This window comes from Strigops habroptila, chromosome 20 (assembly GCF_004027225.2).
Source record: "Strigops habroptila isolate Jane chromosome 20, bStrHab1.2.pri, whole genome shotgun sequence".
NCBI lineage: Eukaryota > Metazoa > Chordata > Aves > Psittaciformes > Psittacidae > Strigops > Strigops habroptila.
This window is the reverse complement of record NC_044296.2, coordinates 1,154,490-1,169,987: the sequence shown is the minus strand read 5'-3', so window position 1 is coordinate 1,169,987 and position 15,498 is coordinate 1,154,490. Positions and strand designations below refer to the sequence as shown.

General features: G+C 43.1%; 1 protein-coding gene across 3 annotated transcripts in view; it reads left to right on the top strand.

Annotated features, from left to right (window-relative positions):
• Positions 1–15,498, top strand: part of INSR (insulin receptor) — a 55,355-nt gene that overhangs the window by 795 nt on the left and 39,062 nt on the right. Inside the window, exons 1-2 of one of the 3 annotated variants that reach the window (XM_030509702.1) lie at positions 794–1,448; positions 7,369–7,920. In XM_030509702.1, coding sequence (XP_030365562.1) covers positions 7,380–7,920 — 541 coding nt within the window. In that variant the 5' untranslated portion in view covers positions 794–1,448; positions 7,369–7,379. Of the gene's footprint in view, positions 1–793; positions 1,449–4,883; positions 5,460–7,368; positions 7,921–15,498 lie in introns of those variants that run through there. The other 2 variants (XM_030509701.1, XM_030509700.1) reach the window with 2 other exon arrangements.

Genomic DNA, 15,498 nt, shown 5'->3' with positions numbered 1-15,498 from the left:
CGGTGCGAAGGGGTCCCGTCCCCTCCCTGGTTTGCAGCCGGGACCGGGCTGAGCTGTACCCGCGCCCGGCTCCGGTCCTGGAGGGGTTTAGTGTGGTGAGGCATGACCTGGGAGGTTCTGTCTTTAACCACAAGACTGCTTTTAGGTACCCTTCAACTCCACGGGTATTAAAGGGGGATGAAGCTCGGGGTAGAGATCGGTGTTTAAACACAGTGTTGTCACACACAGGGTAGGGATGGAAAGATGCTATATCGGAGGTCACAAGCCTGTTAAATCCACATGCATGGGCACAAGTTTAAGCCTCATAAACCTGTTTTGATGGGTTACGGTAAATAAACTCGCGCAGGGAACTCTTCTAGTTACAGGTTTTAATTTTGGATTAATTTGGCAGATGTTTTTTAATAAAGGTAAAGTATTTATTTAAAGAGAGCTGACTGGCTACACTAATTGTCTCTCCCATAGACAATCTCATGGTCTACCTGTTAGCTTCCTATTGGAAAAGGCAATAGCAAGAGAAAGGATTCAAGTGCCAGTGATGCATTGATGGGCGTTTTTGAGATGCATGTGGTGTTCAGGGGATAAAGCAGGTTGTACCCGTAAGACAGCTTCTTTTTAACAGCAATTGGACAAGTTATATATTTCCAAAACATCCCAGATCTTCATACATTTTATGGTAGAAGCCTTAAAAGAGGCCAGTGGAATGGTTTAAACTCAGGAGGGAAGTTCCAGCTGTCGAGCATGTACAAACCTGCCCCTTACCAGCAGAGAAATGGAAAAGGTAGTTGACATACAGCACTAATAATAAATATGTGCACAACTCCAGTCCAGCAGTTCCTAATTTGAAAGCATTACTGTTACTACCACAGCCAAGCATCTTATTTATCTATTTACATCATATTTATATCAGCGCACTTTTGGGTTGCAAGTATGTTGATGATCTTAACTCTCTAATCGTTGCTGTATTACTACGCAGTAGGAAAATACACTGCAATTCATGGATGGAGGAACGGGAGCAATACATGAGTTGTTAAAGTCTGGAGTAGGGTATTTTTGTATCACTCATGCAGGGCAAATACTTTGTCAGGTATTTTGCAGACAATTTGGTCAGTGAGGTCCCTAATTCAGAAGGTTTGGGGGTTTGACTCCGTGTTCTGAGAACGATTGGATCACAAGGCAGAACACACGACGCTGACACGGAGGCCTGCAGCAGCGTGGCTTGGGGGTGAATGCACGTACAGGAGTTGCATAAGCAAACAAGTTGTTCCCTGAGCAACGGAACTAATGAAGTCTGCCTTCTTGGAGGTTTGTGTCCTGTGTTCTCCACAGACATGCCCCATGACGGCGCAGCTCTCCAGTGACAGCATCACCCCTCCCTCAACCCAGCCACACGGAGGTTTTCTTGTGCCTCGTGTCTTTCTCTTCCCTTTATTCCTTTTAGACAGCGTCAGGTAAGGGGTTGGGGGAAGGCAGCATGTGGCGTGTGTGTGTGTGTAGGTGGTTCTGTAGGCAGGCTGGGTGGGTGGTTTGAATTCACGCTTAAAGCATCCTTTGGATGGAGGCGCTGAGTTTTCCTTCCCTCATCCCTCCCCAGTTTCCCAAAGCCTTTTAGAAATATGATACGTGAGAACTCACTTCCTCTTTTACATGTGACTGGAGTTAGTTGGTGAGTTCAGAAGTTACCAAAAGGAGTAGAAGCAAGGGTTAAGGAGAGGACACCTGACCTGCACATAAAAGGAAGATCCATATATCTTGTTCTGTGGTGAAAAACAGGCTTGTGTGGGTTTTTTGTCTCACTGTGTAAATATAATTCAACTTCTTGACACAAATCTCACACATGACTCGTGCACGTCAGTTCGCTCGCTGTGGTATTTAGGGTGGGATTTACCTCACCTAGTTTTAGGCATCTACCAGCTGAGCAACTTACTTTGGCCTCCTTTTGTGATTAGTAGAAAACTAATCGATACAGTCACTAGAGTTTAGAGTACGCTTCCTCCCCTTCTACGCTTCCCACCGAGATTCGGGTGCTGCGCATGTACTGCTGATGGTGGGAGTTAGAAACCTAGCTGAGATCTCTCTACCTAAATCATCAGGTGGGACAAATTTCACTTTGTATTTCTGTGGTAATAGCCTCTTAAAATAATTGACTTTGTAATGATTCTTTCTGGCTCGTACAGCCTTTTTTATGCTCCTAAACTCATTAAGAAACTAGTCCCTTGTTCCACCTCAACCCTGTGTTAATTTTTGGTGTTGAGAGACTCAATCTAGAAAGAAATTTTGCTCCCAAGAGTATAAAGTAGAAAGAGTAAGTGCAGCAGGGCAGGGCTCTATCAAAACTAGGCAACAACCATGTCCACGGGCTGTCCTGATGTGCCCTCTTGCTATTTTGGAGAGAGGTAGCACACCAACTGTCTCTCTGAACACTCTATAAACCCCATAAGCTTTCTGGAGGTCACTTTTGGGGTGACTGTCTTGCGGAATATGAATTGTGTTGATACTGGTGATGTGTAAAACCTGTTCCTACTCCCTCTGAAGTAATGTTAAGGTCTGTCAGCCCTGACTCCTGCCTGTTACCCTGAGTGATCTCCTGTGGTCCCGGGGTGCTGTTGCTTCACTGCCTGTGTCTTTGCATGGGAAGCACAGCAGTAGGAGCCGTGTTCTGTTTATGTTTTGGATTGAGAGAGGAGAACGTAATGATAGCACAAAACAGGCCAGACCTTGAGGTTATGGGGGCTCCTTGGCATTGACGATGGCGACCTCCATGAGAGGTTTGCCCTCAGTTCGGCAGCTCTGTTTTCTGCGACATGATTAGAGGGGGCTGGAGGTTTAGTCAGGCTCACTTTGGAGCCTTTGTCTCAATCTGCTTCATTGGCTCATATCTAAATGGCTGAGATGGAAAACTGAAATTTAATTAATATTTCATTTTAGGTATTTTTGTGTTTATTCATTGCTATGGTAGGCTGGAAGCTGTCTTACGGTACCTTCTACTAAGGGACTAGTAACCTTTACCTAACCTGTCACTTAACAGGATATTTTCCTGTCTTAGCAGTTATCCTAAGAAACACCTCAAAGCCCTTTTTCCAGTTTCCTAATACCACTTCTAAAAGTCAGCCTTATAGAGAATTGCAAAGCTTTTCACTTGACCAAAGGGAGTGTGATTCTTTCTTAAATAATTGGTTTACTCAAGTGGGCAACAAATGCTATAAAAATGCAGAATTAACCAGTAGTTCTCTTAAATGGTTTATGGTCTTCCTGCGCAGTGCTACACTATTCTTGTCTTGACTGTTACAGGGCCAGAGCTCTGAAGCAGTGAATCATTAAGGTTCAGTATCCACATGGTTTACTATAAACAAGGCTTAAGTTCCAGCTATTCCCCTGGTGTTAGACTTTATCTTGAAAACTAACCTCTGGCATCAGATCTAGTTTGTTCATTCAGGACTTGGAGGTTGTTACCAAACCAGTTTGTTCAAGAGGCTTTGGATCTTCGCATTTGGTTGGTTGGTTGTTTTTAAAAAGCATGCCTGGTGACTTTTTTTTTCCCTTGGGGGTCTGATGAAACATGTCTATAATGATTATTTTTTCTAGGTTACTTTGAATAGCTGGGTAACTAGGGATGGAGGAGTGTTTCCTCTGGCACTGTGCTGCTGGATGCAGAGCCTGTTTCTGCTCACATTTAGGAATTTATGATTAGTAGAGGTTTTGCCAGTAGTCTGAACAGGAATGGCTTTGGGCCTACTACTGGAGAAGCAATTTGAGATTTTTTTTCTTTTCCTGAAAGCTGATTTATGTGGGTTTTTTGAAACCAGGTTGTCTGTATTATAATTGATTGCTCAGCTTTGCTCGCCTTCTCCTGGGATCAAACCTGCCTGGCCTTCCTACTGAATCGTTGATTAACTCCCCCGTCCCTGCAGAAGAAATACAATTGAGAGGAGCTGTGGAAAAACACTTATTACTTTGCTTAAAACTGCTTCTTGTTGTCTTGGTAACAATAAATTTATGGGGTGACTTAAGCAGCTACTGCATGACAGAAGATACCAAACTGCTGAGCAGAATTCAAAAGCATGAAAAGATTGAGAACCTTCCAACAAAAAAGCATATTTTGGTTTGGATATTCTTAACTCCTTATTTTTCCTCTTGATCCTTGAGGTGGAGAAAAAAAAAAGGAGCTCAGATCCTGTGGTGGTATTTATTACTTTAAACTGAAGTAGAACATGAAAAATAGTTCTTAAGTAGTATTTTTTTTGTCTAAATGTGGAGGAAAAAAAATATGTATAAGCCCTTTTAATCTTTGTAGATTTACAATTACATTAGCCTTTTATTCAGTTGTTTTATTTCAGAAGCAAATCTCGGGTTTATTTTGAATTCCTCCTAAGTTTCTACAGCAGCCAGCATCAGCGTTTGACATTGCCCTCCATGAAAAGGACTTGTGCAGAAGCCCCCAGTAGTGGAACCCATTAAGCACAGCAGACAACGTGCCAGTTTATTACATCCCTGTTGCTCAGTTTTAAACCAGCAGAGTTTGAATAACTCGGGTCACATCCTGGTTTGCCGGGATGTGTGGAATCTTCTGTCTGGTCCGTGCTGGCACCACTAGTTACAAATAACGTGTTGTGCATCGGAGTATAGAATTGATGAAAACCACAAAAATAGTTCTAAAAGACAAACAACTGGTGCAGTCAAGAAATGCAATAAGGCTTAATTATTGAAATGTACCAAATAAAGGGTTTATTTCCTAATAATAAATACATAATAATGTGGCTGCCCCATCCCTGGCAGTGTCCAAGGCCAGGCTGGATGGGGCTTGGAGCAACCTGCTCTAGCGGAAGGTGTCCCTGCCTGTGGCAGGGGGTTGGAACTGGATGAGCTTTAAGGTCCCTTCCAACCCAAACCAGTCTGGGATTCTATGATCTTCAGGCAGTTTTCTGGCTGTTTGGACCAGGAGCAGCACTATTTGTGTTAGTAGTGATCTCTAGAAGCCTGCAGGGATATGACTCAGACTCAAGCAGTGTAATTTTGACTTATTTTGAGTATATAGGGAGGTGGTGAGTGCTGTGAGCTCCAGGAGTGTGGAGGATCAGCCTGTTGCTAGACAGAAGCAGAGAATACTCTGTGACACCTTGCTGGATGCATATCCGTTCCTGAGGATCACAGTTTTCCTCAGTGCTTGGCACGCAACCCTCTGATGCGTGGTGTGGGGCTAAGGCAGCAGCTGACCCCTTGGGGCAGTGCCTTCAGGCCGGGTTCCTCAGCTTATGGGATGACAGCAGGATGTTTGTAGCCTGAAATGCAGGCACCGAATTGGAGGACTTGTACCAAACTGCTGTTCTTTGCATCCAGGCTGAAGCTTTTGCTGTCTTCTCCTTCCCCGGAGCTGAGCAGAGATGAAGGGGTTGTCTGGGGACTAGCTTGTGGCCCGTTTCTAGAGGCTTGCCTAATTCTAGTTGAAATGATGAAAGACTGAGGTAATCATGCTTAGTGTATATATGCATTTTGTGGCCTTGAGCCACAATAAAAGCATCAAGCTTTTACTCTCGAAAGTAATTCTTAGTCTGTAGAGTTGAGCTGTATTTTTTGACCTTTCTTTTTTCTTAAGAGCAGGTGTATACATTCAGTTTACTCTGGGTAGTACTTCATCCTGTGATACGGCAACTGGTCATGGGTACCACCTCAGCATGCTGTATTTTCCCTTGTGTGCCCAGCAAGCAGTAAATAAGAACCAAGATGATGGATTTTGGATTTATCAGATAGTTTTAGCTGCCCTGGTGACTTGTACATCACATTTCAGTGTCTGACTTTTGTTTGTTCTCCCATTGTTTCTCCTTTCATGAAGAAACCACTGGCCTGCCCTGTCACACACTTCTTTTTCTTGGAAATACCTATGTTAATGATTTAAATTAAATATTTGAAGTACTTTAACTGAATCTGTTGCTCTCCCACTTCTTTTTAGCCTGTGGTTGGGATGTGCAGCAAGACAACTTCCTGGCTTACTTCTAGTTTGGCTGCAGTTTTTCATGGGGCAAAGAGGTTGCTGCAAGCTGGTCATAAGGTTTCCTTTCCCACTTGTAAAAAGTACCTCTTTGATGTTGGAGGCTCTGTGTGTGTTAGCTGCTTCTTTCAGAAAGCAATTTATGAAACAACTTGGATATAGTACCGAAAAATCCCATTGGGCAGTAACACTGCTTCAAATCTTATATTATTTTATTGCACTGGAAGAAATGTTTGAATGATCATTAAGACATTTGCATCGAATTTGTTGTTAACCCTTACAGCAGTGGGCTGTATAAAACCAGGAGGAGTCAATCGTAACTATTAAACATCAGTCTCCTAAATCAATGTTGTAAGGCCTGGTTATTGCTGGATGATTTCATGAAGCTGTGATGCTTTTATAGGTGGTGAGCTTTACATACAGTGACAAAAAGAGTAAAGATACTGTGCTTTTAATTCTTAAGGGGGTGGGGGGACGGGACTGTCTCCACTATAGACAAAAGAGAGAATCCCTTTGGTGGACTATGCTATACAGGAATGGGGCTGGAAATTTCCTTCTTCGTTTCTTACCTGTGCTTAGAGTTAAAAACCATTTCCCTATTCAAACCTATTCCTTTCCATCTTTTCCTGGTACCTGGACTCCTATTATTCTGTTTCTCTTCTAATTTATGCTTCATGTATTTGTTCACTTTGCCAGTTCTTTGGGTTACTGATTCTACTAAATAAACTATCCAGATAGTCAAGGCAGGGAGATTTGCAACCCTGAGAAAATAACAACAAAAAAGCCCAAACACTGAAAAGAATGCTTAGGACAAAAATTACTAGTGTAGTAAATTACTCCTGTCAGCAAAGTCTGGGCAAGCGTGTTGGCTGTAGTCTTGCGTGTGTGTATTTCCAGGTTTTTCTGCTCTCTTCTGAAGCACCACCATTTCCTAGCCATTATTCTTTTCCTATCTTCCCCTCCCTGGAACCATTCTAAATTACTCTCTCTAATCCACTGGCATTAATTGCACAATCTGAGACGAGGTAGGTGTGTCGCTGGCAACTATCTAAAGAAAACAGACTTGGTTGCATAGACATCTCTTACTTTGGTAAATGCCAGATGACATCTAAGGACTGGTGCTACAAGTGCAGTCGTGATAGAGGTGATACAGAGAAACTCAAGATGGCAGAAAAAATTATGAAATACTTTCATTCTTATTTTGTAATCATATACCAGGGGATGTTCCTTGCAGTTTATTTCTTAAAGCTTTACTGAAAAGGAGCTGGCCGCATATTCCAAGTGTAGCTGTACGTTGCGGTGTGATTGGACAAAACTGTGTGTTTAGAAAGCTAAAACAATTACCTTTTATAAAGACATAAATAACATTGTTCTTTGCCTCCCAGTTTGCAGAAGCATGGACATTCGCAACAATCTGACCCGGCTGAACATGCTCGAGAACTGCACTGTCATCGAGGGCCACTTGCAAATCTTGCTGATGTTTAAAACCAAGCCTGAAGATTTCCGTGAGCTCAGCTTTCCTAAACTGACTATGATTACAGACTACTTGCTTCTCTTTCGTGTGTACGGTCTGGAGAGTTTAAAGGGACTTTTCCCCAACCTCACTGTGATTCGAGGAACTCATCTGTTCTTTAACTACGCGCTGGTCATTTTTGAGATGGTTCATCTGAAGGAGATCGGCCTCTACAACCTGATGAACATCACTCGAGGCGCTGTGCGGATTGAGAAGAACAACGAATTATGTTACTTGTCCACGATCGACTGGTCAAGGATTTTGGATTCTGTAGAAGATAATTACATCGTGGCAAACAAGGATGACAAAGAGGAATGTGGAGATGTGTGTCCAGGAACTGTGAAAGGGAAGAGCAACTGTCCTCCTACTGTGATAAACGGCATCTTCATTGAACGCTGCTGGACGCACGATCGCTGTCAGAGAGGTGAGTCTGCAGAGTGATGTATGTCAACTGTGGGTTTGCTGTCTGGTCTACTGGTGAGCTAATAGGTACCTGTTAATTGCTACCTTTAAGCACAGGTTCCTCAAAGCAAGGCTGACAATTGATGTTAAACAGGGGAAGAGAAAACGTTTGGGATGGGGCTGTTTGAGCAGTTCTTTCATCTGTGTGAATGGTGTATCCAAAAAGGTTGTTTTTGGTTCTTCTGGAAAGGCAGGGACTGCCTAGAGCTGACAAGTTTAACAGGCTGTGAGTGTAACTAATATCTTGTACAGTAATTAGTGGTATTTGTATCTCTGTTGGGGCTTGGGTAGGGGATTAAATAAATGGCCAGATTGACTGAAAGGCTGCAGCAGGCAGATACAGAAAAGTGGGGAAAAGTCTTTGTGGAATAAACCCAACTCTAGAGAGGTGCAATTACATCTTCAGTGAAACCTTCCTGCCATATAAAAGTTTAAGACAGTGGATGAGTGAGCAATGTTTCCACAAAGGAAGATGCTGGAAGCCAGGTCAGACCTGAAGGGAGAAGGGGAAGGAGGAGAGAGGAGCTGGGTGGGGGTTGCCTGTAGCAGGAGCCCTGGGGAGGGCGAAATAACTGGGCTTTGAGCCTGGGGTTTTGGTTCAGGGGAAAAGCTGTGTTCAGAAAGCAAGCTGCTGTTGCAACCCCTGAGCTCCAGTTCTTCAACTGTATTAGGGTTGCTTTTAATTTCATGCAGATTTGGTTTTTTCCAAACTTGGAGCTGACCTTAAGTTTAGTTTTAATTATATATTTACTTTGATTTATGTTAAATCTAACTTGACGGGGAGCAAAGTGAATTGAGGTAAAACTGACACATTTAGAGTCTTCTGTCTTTCTGGAGGTAGAGCATCCGAATGAAGCAGTGTGTCCTAAGACAAAATTAGGAAACTTGTGGGCTGGAGAGAATTTCTTGCCAAGCTTTAAAGGGCAACTCTGAGTGCTAAGTGCCAAATTTGAGAAGGAATTCCTACCAGTATGCATAAACTAATGAAATTAATGTGGTTTCCCCTCTGCTACTCCTCGCCCCAGAACCGTCTGGCTTCCTTTTAAAGAAAGTGGTCATTTTTTGTCACCAGAATAACAGGGTATGAGCAAGAAGATGCAAGTGTTTGTGTGTGTGCCTTTTTTTAAGTGGAAAAACAAGGTTATAAAGCATTTTGGTTCATAAACTCTTTTGGCATACAGTTGCTATCGGTGTCGAGACCTGGTTTCTCATGTATTCATGTTTTCTGTTTTCAGCTTTTCCATAAGGTTAAAGATCTAACTGAGGCTTTTTCACTGGCTAGACCACTCATAATGTCCCTCATTCCTGTGAGTTTTGTGGGGCTGCTCTGCAGCAGACTGGAATGTATGGTTTCTCTCCTTTATATGACTGTCTATTTGCATGAAACCTGTAGGAATGTAAGATTTTACCATTGGGGCAGAAATCTCAGCTCCTGAGCCTCTTGTACAAATGCAGTTAAATTTCTTGGAGGAAACCTGTACAGTATCACCCCCCGTCTTATCTCAGGTACCTAAGGAAGCCAAGCTAGTAAGTCTGTTGGGCTTGAATTTGAAACTGAAATTTGAATGGGAAAATGGTTTCAAAAGTAATTACATGCAGATGCTCCCATCTGTTTTTCTGAGGTCCTTGTAGAAGGACCTTGCTCTAGTGGAAGATGTCCCTGCCCATGGCAGGGGGCTGGAACTGGATGAGTTTGAAGGTCCCTTCCAACACAAACCATTCTATGATTTAGAGAAGCAGTGCTCCTACGTACTTTGGCTGTAGCTGGTATGCACTTTCCAAACCACTTCACAAGCCACACTTATCTTTGTTTTGAATGCTAAGATTTGTACTTTTATTTCTTGGTAGCTGGTGCTCTCAACATGCTGGTGTCTGTCTTATATTGTGCCTTGAAACACCTGCCTGTGTGCTTAAAATGACTTTAGAACAGCTTGAGTGGTTTTGTAGGCTTTTTTTGAGTAGCCTTTAGACTTCCAGCAGAGGAAGTGACATTTATTTAGAGAACCTGTTGGTGGAATCACTGTGTTCTCTGTTCTTGTGCCAGCCATAATGCATCCTTAGCATGTCTAATTGTTTTGTTGAGATTATTAAGGGCTTGTGTGAATTGTGCTTTGGTTTTCCTTAGCCTCAAGAGCCTCATAGAAGGTCCCAGGACTGAGGGTGTTAATGTCATGAAATCTTTCCGTCTGCATTTTTCTGGGACTTCTGCTTATCTGGGACTCTTCAGGAGCTGATGCTGTGCTCGAGTCTCCCATCTCTCTGGTTTTAGGTGTATTCTCCTTTTTTATTTTTGCTCTTTGTCTTTTAACCAGTGCTGGAATGAAATGTAGCAATTACAATCTAATTTTCTTGGGGGAAGTTTGGGGTTGTGTGGCGTCTGTTTTAAAGCAGGTTATTTGTACCTCTGGTTTGTTTCAGACTTGGGGTAGGATCATCCATTTGCCATTTTTCTGTTTTCCACGTCTGGATGGGAAGCTGTTGCTGTCTAACCTGTGAGCACTGCTGGCCTTGTGTGAATGGGAAGGGAGATGGCAACGGCTGGGGTTGGAGCGTGGTCCTGGGTGTCCCCATCTCTTCCACACCAATCCCTGACCATGCCTGCTCTCTGTGGTCTCTCCTTTCACATTATCCCTGCCACATCTCATATTGATCGTGCACCTTTGATATGTCTTTATTTTAATCAGCACAGATATCCCGGTTAACTCCAAAACTAACTTTCAGTTATATGGCATATAATTACCTCCAAGGCACACATCCAAGGCTCTGACTCATTCTTGCAGCCTTAACTCTAGCCCAGAAATTTTTTCAGTTGGTGATAACATGTTCAAGACAACAAAGTAAAGGATCTTCTTACAGATGTTGGAGCTAAGGTTGTGGATGAAACCAGTTGGGAGGAACTGAAATGATTTGTGGGCAGCTGCACGCTTTGAAAACACACTTCCAGTATTGAGGAATCTGTGAGTGAGTGCAGAGCTCTGTAGGTGGATGCACCATAGGCTGAGCTTGGTCAGGATGTGTTTCCTGAAAGGTTTCTTTTCTAAATCACTTATGTTGGTGTGAAAAGCAAGTCAGTTCAGTTAAGGCCAACTCATGGTATATTTTGGGTAGGAAGGGAGGGAAATATGTAGTCTGTTTGGAATTTGGGTTTAGCTGTTTTTTATGGCAGCTGAGTGCTGTTCCTGTTCTGGAGGGTTTGTACCTTTTCAGCCCACATTTTTTAAATTTGGTTTGTTGGGTGTTTGGGGTTTTTTTGGGTTTTTTATGGGTGTTTTTTTTTACATACATCCTTTTATTGCTGAGAAAACGTAGTTCTCTGAGTGCAGCGTGTTCACGCAGAGCGTCTGTGCTGAAGAATGCAGACAACAGAAATACTGGAAATGCCACATCCGAGACCTCAGTCTGGATTTGCCAAACATGATTTTCATATTTTGCATTTTTTTCCACTCTTTTTTTTTTTTTTTAATGTAATAAAAATGCTGTATTTTGTCACAGCACTTGCGGAAGGAACAATTCCCTCTGAGCTAGGATTTCCTGCCCATTCTTTCTGCAGTCAGTCCTCTCTGTCCATACATAATTTGAAGCAGTCTGATGTTTTTGACAGTCTAATTATAAAGGCAGGTTCAGCCTTTAACTTGCAGATTAATTCATCTGGAGGTGGAGAAAGTTAATAGGAAGGAAAAGTGGAATGGCCAAATAAAAATGACCAGGAAAATGAGCTGCAATATCAGGCAGTCCCTTGGTGAGTATTGAAGGGCTGCATTCCTGGAAAATAAGGATGACTATCTGAAATATAGGCTTTGTTCCTTAGAGGGTATGATGAAATTACAGTTCTTCTTTTCATCCTGAATGAAACCTTTGCAGAAATCTCTTATCTTCTTGATCTCGGGACTTCACGCTACCAGGAAATTTGGATTATTGAGTGTGGGCCATTTCAGGCTTGTCCATAGACTCCTTCTTTAATCTATTATCCTGCTTTATGTGGTAAAAACAAAAGTTGTGTCTCTCAATTAGTGCAATCTAGAATTGGTTGCATGAAAAGAAAGGGGAAAGTATATGAAGCCGTTTAGGCCAATTGAAGAGGATGGTATGTCAGAGCCCATAGAAGGGGTGACAGCCTGGAGTAACTGATGTGCAGAGGAGCTGCTAAAGAAAGGTTCTGTATGGAAATAATGTTTGTCCAGATTTTTTTGTGACGCAGGCGAAGCAGGTCTGGGGACTGGGGGTACCACAGAATCTCTCTTTTAATTTTCCTGTGGTTCATACAGGGAAAATTCTGGGACAGGTACGGAACTAAGAGTAGCTTTAGTACCTCTCTTTGTTTCCTAGTATGAGCAACACAGCAAAGCACTCAGAAATGTCTTTCAACTCCTGTGAAACAGCCCCAAGTGCTTTTAAAGAGATGGGTGCCAGAAGAAATTCTGCAACTCTGAGCATCTCCAAGGCAGATTTGAATAACAAAATTTAGAGGTGTGTGTGGGAAATGTTTTGTGATGTTTACTTAGGTAGAAATATTACTTAGCAACAGCTTCCTGTGATTTTTATGTGCTGGGAATTTGTGTCACCATGAGCTTAGTTTTATTACCTTCGTATGGGAAAGGGGTCTTGAAGCACTCAACAGACTTCGCCAACCTCAAGGGCAAGATATTTTTAAAGCTTCCAACACAAAAGAAATTTTTCCAGTTGCTACCACATGAAGTGGAAATGCTCTTTTTATTAGGAGATCTGATAAGAGCTGCCTTTTTTCTTTTCCCAGCTCTGGCAAATGCCAGATGGAAGTTGACACCCGATAATCTCACTGGGGCGTCTGCTCTGAACCTTGCCAAGCGACAGCTTTATTGAGTGCATGTAGGGCTTGTGGTTGGGGCTATTGTGATGCTCGAGACATCCTAAACTAATTCACTTGAGCTTATTAAGAGTAGTTAAGAGATTTATGGTGCTTGGTCAGACACAGCCCGGAATTGGGGGAAAAGAGGTGGAAACAATCCCTCCATACAAATGGCTATTTAAGATTATATTGCTTACCTTAAAAAAGCCAAACAAAACTTGGGGCTGTGAAGCAGCATCCAGTAAAGCTTTTCTCCACCTGCAAATCTAGAGAGGGACTTTTTACAGTGGCCTGTAGGGACAGGCCAAGCGGAATGGCTTTAACCTGCCAGAGGGGAGATTGAGATGAGCTCTGAGGCAGAAGCTCTTCCCTGTGAGGGTGCTGAGGCGCTGGCACAGACTTTTCCCAGAGAAGCTGTGGCTGCCCCATCCCTGGCAGTGTTCAAGGCCAGGTTGGACACAGGGGCTTGGAGCAACCTGGTTTTAATTGTAAAAGTGTTCTAAATCGAATGCAGTTCTCCTGCCCCTTCACAGATTTAGGAAAACAAAGCAAAAGAAATTTCATCTGCCTATGATGGTATAGTATTCTTCCATTTTAGATGAACAAACTAGAAATGTATGTTGTAGAAGGCTTTGAAAGGATTGTGAACTGTTGACTCATAGAATCACAAACTTGTTTGGATTGGAAAGGACCTTAAGATCATCCAGTTCCAACCCCTGCCATGGGCAGGGACACCTTCCACTAGAGCAGGTTGCTCCAAGCCCCTGTGTCCAACCTGGCCTTGAACACTGCCAGGGATGGGGCAGCCACAGCTTCTCTGGGAAAAGTCTGTGCCAGCGCCTCAGCACCCTCACAGGGCATAACTTCTGCCTTACCTCTAACCTGAATCTCCCTGTTTAAGTTTTAACCCATTCCCCCTTTTCCTATCACTACCGTCCCTGATGAATAGTCCCTCTCTAGCATCCTTGTAGTCCATACACAGAAGCGACTCCAGTGTGTGTGAGCAGCCCAACCGAAACATGTCTCTTGGCCAAGCTCTCAAACCACCTTTATCAGAATGGGATTTGACAGGGATTGCTTCTGTAAATAAATTTTGTGGTTAAAAAAACAAAAACCCACAAAAAAAGGGGCAAAAAGCCCCAGGTGTGATCAATGCGAAGATTGTTTCTAACTGAGAGGGTGAGGATTTCAGGACATTTTGATTAATGACAGAGCTGGTGAATAACCCACTGTGTAGTGGAGGAAGCAGCACTAACCCTTCCTCCGCATGTAACAATAGCTGGTTACAAGTTCAATGATCATGCTTCCCAATTATATCCTATAATTGTGTGCAAGTTCCTATTGGAGGGATGTGAATGAACTTGCTGGGATGTTTATGCTTCTTTATTAGGGCTCTTGGTTAGCTGGAAAACAACATAAGATGTTGGATTGAGGGCAATTGGCTGCTTGGTCCATGCCTGTAGTTATTTCAGTTGCTGCTTTGATCCAAAGTTCGTGGCACTGCGTAAGTGTACAAAGCAGCTCACTGTGACTTGGGCACTGAGATGCTGTAGATGACAACGGTATGTGTTCATAATCTTTATCTAGGTTTTTTAGCTGACATTGCTGGGGGGCCCTGTGTCTGGGCTGACATGGCTGGAGAGTCATCAGCATTGCTTTTATTTTGGCTTGTGACATTTAAAACAAACAGAGAATTAACTTTGGCTCTGCGTGGTGCTTGAATGTTGGCTGAGTGTAATGTTTTCACATGGAGAGTCTGGCTTCCTTGTGAATTCGGATTTGAAAATGAACTGAATGAACAGGGCAGGATGCTCGGCATCTGTCGATGTCCAGGGAGTTTTCTAATGTGGGATTTCCTTCTCCCTTCTTCAAAATAGGGTCAGAATTGCTACGGAGAAGAAGGACACAGGCAGGGAAGAGGATGCTCTGTACTAAGTTGCTTCTAGCTCAGTATCCTCAGTGTGAAATGCTTCATTTGAGAATGTGCTTTCGTATGTACCTGAGCAGAGGCTGCCTCCTGGGCATCTTGAGAGGTTGGAAGCTCTGAGGAAGAAGGCGCTTTGAAGTAAATCCCCCCCAAGAGTTGGAAGGAAAGTTCAGCTCAAGGAGCACTCAGCAGAATGCTGGGATTCCTGTTCTTCCTATTTTTAAAGAACTCAGGGTGTATGGAGTTTCCCTGGCATCACTTAGATGCACTCCAGGAAAATAAATGTGATTTTCATCTTGTGTATCAGGTTAGAGGTGCTCTTTTTCCAGGGTGTCAAGAAATACTGCTCTGCTTTTGTTGTAAACCAGGCAGTTTCAGCTCTCGCACTGTAGTCACTGAAGCTCTGGCAGGTGCTGGATAGTTGGGCTATTAAGCATTATGACTTGTTCATATGCGGGCTAATGAGGGTGACAGCTATTTAGCAAGTTTGTCCCATGAAGACTGTAAAATTTGCAAGGTCTCTCTAGTTGGGGAAGGGAGATTTCATTAATCTGTTCATAGAACTACTCCAATCTTTCATTTTCTGTGCATTTTGAAGGCTTCTGGAGATGTACGCATTTTATTGCTGGTCACCTGGGACTCCTACAGAATTGCTGCTGCTGCTATGTGGCCATGCTAGAATTTCAGGGCCCTGACATGATGAACTGAGCTTGAGCTCAAGTTCCAGGGAGGACTGATGGTTTTTAAGTCAATGTAGAGAGTTAAGGCAACTTAGGTAGCAAATTTGT